The sequence below is a fragment of the Diospyros lotus genome, chromosome 1 (genome assembly GCF_014633365.1).
Source record: "Diospyros lotus cultivar Yz01 chromosome 1, ASM1463336v1, whole genome shotgun sequence".
Taxonomy (NCBI): domain Eukaryota; kingdom Viridiplantae; phylum Streptophyta; class Magnoliopsida; order Ericales; family Ebenaceae; genus Diospyros; species Diospyros lotus.
This window is the reverse complement of record NC_068338.1, coordinates 27,215,555-27,222,589: the sequence shown is the minus strand read 5'-3', so window position 1 is coordinate 27,222,589 and position 7,035 is coordinate 27,215,555. Positions and strand designations below refer to the sequence as shown.

At 35.8% G+C, this 7,035-nt stretch overlaps 1 protein-coding gene across 1 annotated transcript; it reads left to right on the top strand.

The window, feature by feature from the left end:
- The first annotated feature begins 3,517 nt into the window (after positions 1-3,517).
- On the top strand, positions 3,518-6,770 carry LOC127795955 (uncharacterized). The gene is made up of 7 exons (XM_052327946.1): positions 3,518-3,759; positions 3,870-3,910; positions 4,010-4,073; positions 4,273-4,461; positions 4,653-4,724; positions 5,998-6,176; positions 6,279-6,770. The coding sequence occupies exons 1-7, from the start codon at positions 3,616-3,618 to the stop codon at positions 6,394-6,396; spliced, it is 807 nt and encodes a 268-aa protein (XP_052183906.1). The 5' UTR covers positions 3,518-3,615; the 3' UTR covers positions 6,397-6,770.
- Positions 6,771-7,035: the final 265 nt, after the last annotated feature.

Here is a 7,035-nt window from a genome sequence, read left to right as displayed (position 1 = left end):
AAAATTGTTTTACCATAACTAATAATATTGTCACCATCTACAAAAATAAAGATCAGGCATGCGAATTATTTGTAATGGTGTCTGAAACTGGTCTGTATTAGTTTTTTCTCGGGCTCTTCAGCTCATCTTTTCATCTATGTCGGGTTAGCCTTGGATCAATTCTCCTGATCTCCAGAGGTGGTTCCCCGCTTTTGATGATGTTTTTACAATGTGATTAGCAATGAGGGCTCTACAGACGAATCGCAATAGAGTCCTTTGGTTTCACCTTATTTGGCATAGCTCAGGGTCCTTATGCAAAAATGAAGAGTTTTATTATGAAGCAAAAAGGAAGTTTTTTATTTGCATTGAAAGTTACATTTTTATTAATTCCGCTTGGTGATGTTATCCACTGCCGGTCCCAAACCCGGATAAAGGAGGAGGGTTGTGTTGACGTTAGGTAGCCGACAACCAATGTAAACTTATTCGGATCCAAAACATGAACTCTAGACAAATTAAACTATATATCTACTGAGGCGCCTAATGGAAAGGTATTGGGATCATTAGAAGGACCTACATATGGTGTTTATAGATTTAGAAAAGGCCTATGATAGGATCCCTAGAGAAGTATTATGGAGTGTTTTAAAGAAGAAAGAAGTTCGAATAGCCTATATACAAGCTCTTAAGGACATATATCACGGTGCAGAGACAAAGGTCAGAACATGCGGAGGGGATACTGAACTGTTTAAAATTACAATAGGACTATATCAAGGTTCTGCACTAAGTCCATATACTTATTTGCTTTAGTAATGGATGAACTCATTAAAGATATTCAGACAGAGGTGCCATGGTGTATGCTATTTGCAGACGACATAGTGTTGGTGGATGAAACAAAAGAATGAGTGAACACTAAATTTGAGTTGTGGAGAAACAATTTAGAATCTAAGGGATTTAAATTAAGTAGAAAGAAAACAGAATATATGGAATATAAATTTAGTAAGAATGCAAGAGTGGAGGATATTATAATAAAATTAGAAAACCAAATCTTATAAAGAAAAGACCATTTTCGATATTTGGGATCAATGATTCAAAAAGATGGAAAATGGAGAAATGCATCGAGGGTATTATGAGATGGTAAAATTCCATTAAAACTGAAAGGAAAATTCTATAAGACAGCTATAAGATCAGTCTTGTTGTATGGCTTAGAATGTTGGGTAGTCAAATACTAGCATGGGCAAAAGACAAGCGTAGCGGAGATGAGGATATTAAGATAGATGTGTGGCCATATAAGAAAAGATAAAATTAGAAATAAAGTTATTCGTAATAAGGTATAAGTAGTGCTAATCGAGAAGAAGATGAGAGAGACTAGACTAAGATGGTTTGGTCATATGAGAAGGAGACCAAGAGACGCTCCTATGAGCAGAGTTGATGAAATGGAGCAATTAATCAAAAAAAAGAGATAGAGGTACCCAAGAAGACTTTGGAAGAGATATTAAAGTTTGATATGAAGTATATGGATCTAAATGAAAATATGACAAAACATAGAAATATATAAAAGTCTAGAATTTATGTAGGTGACCTCACATACTGGATAAATACCGAATATGTTGTTGTTGTTGAAAGTTACATCTTTATTGTGAAAATATAAGCAAATATTTGGAACCTGCAATGTAAAGAAAAAGCGAAAACAAAATATTCTTTTACTAGTATTGTGTTGAATGTTCTATAGGGCAACGCCTGATGAGACGAAGCAACACGGTGGTAAGGTACATGACACAGCGCCTATCTATGGTTTCAAATATTCTTTGCTCTATTGCGCTGTTGGAGGAGGTCTTGTCTTCAGTGCTTGCTTTTGGTATTGTGTTTCCATTAATTTGTAATACGAAATGGAGTATAGAAACTCTTGATCCGGGGGGTTTTCTTTTGTGATTATAGTTTTGTTGCTGTGAAGTTTCCTGCATTAAAAGCGAGTTATTCAAATGGTTCAGCTGTTGAACTTCCCATGCTTGCAATGGTAATAATGTTGTTGAAGCATACAAGTCAGGGTTTGACACTTGCGTAGTATTTTATATTTGGCCCGGCAGGCACTGTTGGCTTTTGGTTCCTACCTTTCTTCGTGTTCTCTTATTCATCACTCATGGAAGCCTACAACATGGAGATCTTCAAGAAAGAGACTTTTTCTGGTTGGCGTAGTCTTGAACTTGACATTAGCCAACGGATGGGCTGTTGGCCTCCCTTATGTCGTCGCCATTCGCCATGCGCCAACAGACGAATCCAAGCGCTGATCGGCTATTTCAAGGCTACGGAGAAGTCGGGAAGACCACTGGAGCTGCAGTGGTGTTCTACTGGAACATTCAGAAATTAAAATCCGTGGCTTGCTTGTTGACATTCTTGTTTCTTGCTTGTACTTGGTTCGTTCTGCTTTCTCTGTAGCGTGCGAGCTTGCAGAGACTTTGGAATTCTGGGTGCCACTTTGAACGTGGCGCTGAGCCTGTTTGGGCTTGTTGACATTCTCAGTTGCTGTTTACCATGGAGATATACTTGAAAATGAGCTCTCCGTTGGTAAATGATTTCCACATGTGGGCTTACGCTAATTATTTTGTTTGTTGAAAATCAGTTAAATATTAAGTTGGAAAAGCCCGTATAATCATTTGTGATGCATCGAGTTGGTCTTAGACTTGTCTTAGTTTTTGTTTGTTAGTATAAATGTGACATACATGCAAGGTATATATATAGGTCCTTAACTTAAAAGTGTGCTACTTGATGGGGCCTAAAATAAAACCCTTAACTTAGGCGAAGAAGGATATGGGATAGATAAAAGACAAAATTGGCCCCACAGGTATAGCTCAGCGGTTGAGACCGTACATGTATTGATTCCAAAGAGTTTTGGATTCTAGCTGTTATATAGGCAGTCACAGGTTCTGTGTTTGAATCTCATTGTTGAGTTCTGTGATTTACCTCTTTTGCAAAAATCTTAGGACTGAACTGCAGGGAGCCCTTAAGGTGAGGGATTTCATCTTTTGGTCCCAAAGATAAAGACAAAACTGATTTTGAACCTAATCTATAAAATTTGATAAAGAAATAATTAAAAGTATATATAGTATAATTTTGAGATTACTTTAATTATACAACTCACAAAATTGCATATGGATAATGGAAGTTTAAATGAAGTAATTAAAAGAGTATATCTTAATAAATTAATAATACTTCTACATAAATTGTTAATTATTTTTTAAGAATTATAAACACTTTAAAAATTATAAAATTTTTAAGTATTATAAATATTCATGCTGTGTAAAAAGTGTTTAAAATTTTGAAAAGTTGGGAATATTTTTAATTTTTAAAATATTTATAATTTTTTACAAAGTAATTGATAATTTATGAAAAAATGTTTTTAGTTTTTGAGATATATTTATAATTCTGTAAATGTTAAAATTAACTATAAAAGACTTAGGTGTTGTTGGACAGGCCTTTCCATTTGGGCCCAATTAGGGGGCCCGTTTCTCGTCACGGCCTGTTACTCGTAGCACCCCTCCCAATTCTTTTGCTGGCTGCGAACCAGTGAGCGATACGGGACGAGAGAGAGGGGGGAGAGAACTAGACTCAGTTTCAGAGAGGGAGAGAGAAATCAGATCAAAGATGATGTCGAGGTTGAATCGATTGAGCTCTAGGGCACCTGCAATTCTGAGTTCTCGACTCTTCTTCTTCTTCCCCTTCGAAGATCAGCCGTTTCCACACCACCCATCACAGAGGATCACCAATCGCTTCCTCGACATTTACCAGGTCTCCCCTATTTTCGTCTTTTCGTTTGCCGAGAAAACGTAGCAAAATAGATAAAGAAACTGGAGTTTAAGTTCAATTAATCGTAAATTCTTGTTGCTCTGTGTTTTCAGATTGGAAACAAAGCTGCGATCGAGAAAGAGCGTGCTCGGATGTACGTTATTGTACCTACTGTTGCATTCTGACGTTTCTAATAGTCCATGGGTTGAATTTGTACTGTTTTTACTACTTATGACAATGTTATCTGGGACAGTGCTGATGAGATGAATAGGGGCTACTTTGCCGACATGTCCGAGATGAAGCAACACGGTGGTAAGGTACATGACGTAGTACCTTTCTTATCAAATATTCGTCGATGTGTTCCCTTTTCTGAGGAGTTGTTATGTTCAGTATCTTCTCTTGGTTTTTCCAGTTGTAATATGAATTGGTGCATAGTTAATTTTTGATTGGTGTTCAATGTTTGGCTTGGGAGTTTTCTGTTTGTGATTAGAATTTTGGTCATTTTACTTTGTGTAGATTGCAATGGCAAATAAGATTATAATTCCGGCAATGGCTGCTGTGAAGTTTCCTACAATAGAAGCGAGTTATTCAGATGGTACAACTGTTAAACTTCCCATTGCTTCCAATGGGAATGATGTTGAAGCATACAAGTCAGGGGTCCCCAAGGCAACGTTGCTATGTCTTTCGTTTCGAGCAAGTTCTCAGGTCTGACTATTTGGCCATGTTATAGATTTATTCTCGTACTAAAGATTATTGTTCAACGGTTGGAGTTTATTCATGATGATTAAACTCAATATTAGCAAGGTTTTAGCAACATTTATTTCAAAGATAATTTGCCTAACATTCAGGTTTCTTCCAGAGTTTTTGTCTCTACTGAAATTTCTATTGTTTAACAGGCAATGGTTGATTCCTGGAGCTTGCCTTTTCTTGAGCATTTCAGTAACTCAGAAAAAGTTAAGTTATACGAGGTACTATTTTAACTTGAGTGCTTAATTAAAAGACTCGTTCCATTCAGTTTGCCATAATTGCTTCCAGCTCATCTTTTTCAATTAGATAAAGAAAAATAATGATCAAGAACTAGTTTTAAATTAGAAGGGGAAACTATTTATGACATTCCTAGAATATGGACTTCTTAGCTTGTTCTATTGAAAGATTCATTTAATATTTGAACTTTGTTTTCACTAGACTGTTTTTGAAACCCAAATTATGCACTTCAAAATTACTATCCTTGAGAAGAGAAATTTCAGAGTAGCTGACTATGTGTTATAGAGTAAGCTGTATTGTACCCTGTTTTAGATGGGATATGTATGAGCTATCAGCCTAGTTGAGGGGATTCATGGTAAAACACCATGTGTTTTCTCCTTTTTCTAAGATCAAGCAATATGTTTGCCCTTATATTAAGATCATTTGGAATTTGGATTATGAAATTTTTTGAGGATCAATTTGATTTAAAGATTACCTATTTCAAAATAATGTGAACCAGCTAGCATAAATATATATTTATCTTTTACAATAATAAGAAAGGCTTAAAGTTCTTTTTGTTCTTATCCTTTACAATAATAAGAAAGACTTATAATACCTGTTCATGAGATTTTGTCAAGACTTAAAGTTCTTTTTTCTGCCTTGAGTTTTTTTAACATGAAACACATTCACATTGTGCTTTGAGGTGGTTTGATTGCCACATGCATATAAAGTTAAACTTGATTACCAGATGCCTTCCTTGTTTTACTTTATTAGTTATTGGTCCTGTGTATGCACGTTCTGATTCTGTTTTTAGACCTTGGATGATGGTTGATCTTTTGTGTATGGATCTTTTTTTTTAAAGCTATATCAATCAAACTGTAAGGAAATAAGTGACTCATCTCTCTCTCTCTCTCTCTCTCTCTCTCTCTGTGAAAGAGGTCAGATCTAAGACTGCTTGATTCCTGAGTAACTAGTTGCCTGGTTGGTTTACTTTAGTTTTGCCCGTCACTTGTGTTTTTGCCTACAAATTTTGTGTTGTGATATGATGTCACTTTTTCAGATAAAGAAAAGAACTGTATGATTATGTCTCTTTCCTTTGTAAATGGGGAGAACAGAATAGAAATATTCCAGACTTCCAATATATAATATATCAATGTGGTAATACAAGTCATGCCTTTACTTTTAAATTTCTTGGCCATTTTTACAATTTGAGGAGTTTTTCTATTAGAATGCATCATGTGTGGTAACATATTGATGAATGAATAATTTCATGTTTAGGTCTCCTTTATTGACTCGTGGCTACTATCACGCAATCCAATCAAGCGGCTACTCCTCCGGATAATGAGGAAGTCTAAACCCAATGAAAGGATGGACGTGTTGCAGAGACAGATTGTCTATTCATTTGGAGATCATTACTACTTCAGAAAAGAGCTTAGAATATTGAACCTTCTCACTGGGTATGAACATTTTTACTTTGATAATTTCAATCTTCATTAGCCAGATGCAATTTGATTGTTTTGAAACTTTATTTTTTTTTTTTTTTTGCCCATACTCTACAGGTATATATTTTTGCTCGACAATTTTGGTAGAATTCGGTGGCAAGGTTTTGGCTTGGCAACAGAAGAGGAGTTATCATCACTGTTATCTTGCGCATCTCTACTATTGGAAGAGAAGTGATACGTCCAACATATATCTCATATTCTAGGTAAAATCAGAGGCCACGGTAACAGCACACAATTGAGTCAAGTAAAAACGTTTCATGGTGCCTTTCTGTATTCTAGGTATTGCACTTTTTTGGGGTCCATTTTCAGCTATTTAGATAGGGGATATTTAATCAATCTATTGTCGTAGCATTCTCAACATCCAGTGGCAGTGGCAGACTATAAATTGAAAGGAGACAGTGAGAAGAAACCACTGGCTGTTTACGGCAGAGCCACCTGGAGTTATGAGGGGCCAATCCTTGTTGAATGAGGCCTGTTAATAGTATGTTAAAATTGCTCTCCAACTATTGTATAGTAATTTTGTTTTGAGCAAAAATTGAAGATCTATAATCCTCCTTAATATTATGTTTTAAACCCACTAATTGTCAGATATCTGGTAGGCGAAGTAATTGGAATGAGAAATGGTTAATGTTTGGAGAAACATTAGTTGTAGATAGAGTTGTGTCAGGAGAAGTATGCATGAAAGTTGGAATGGAATATTGCACTAGGGGCATTCTACAAATAGCATACTTCTTCTACAAATTATCCTCATTCAATGTACTGAATTAGTACTTGACGTGGCTATCTCATGCCACCTTTCAGTCCTCTGTGTGGA

What these genes read in the sequence shown, in the direction of transcription:
- LOC127795955 (XM_052327946.1), top strand. Translation starts at nt 3,616, where the DNA reads ATGATGTCGAGGTTGAATCGATTGAGCTCTAGGGCACCTGCAATTCTG. An exon ending in TGAAGCAACACGGTGGTAAG is followed by an intron (nt 4,074 to 4,272) that starts GTACATGACGTA and finishes TACTTTGTGTAG; the next exon opens with ATTGCAATGGCAAATAAGAT. An exon ending in CGTTTCGAGCAAGTTCTCAG is followed by an intron (nt 4,462 to 4,652) that starts GTCTGACTATTT and finishes ATTGTTTAACAG; the next exon opens with GCAATGGTTGATTCCTGGAG.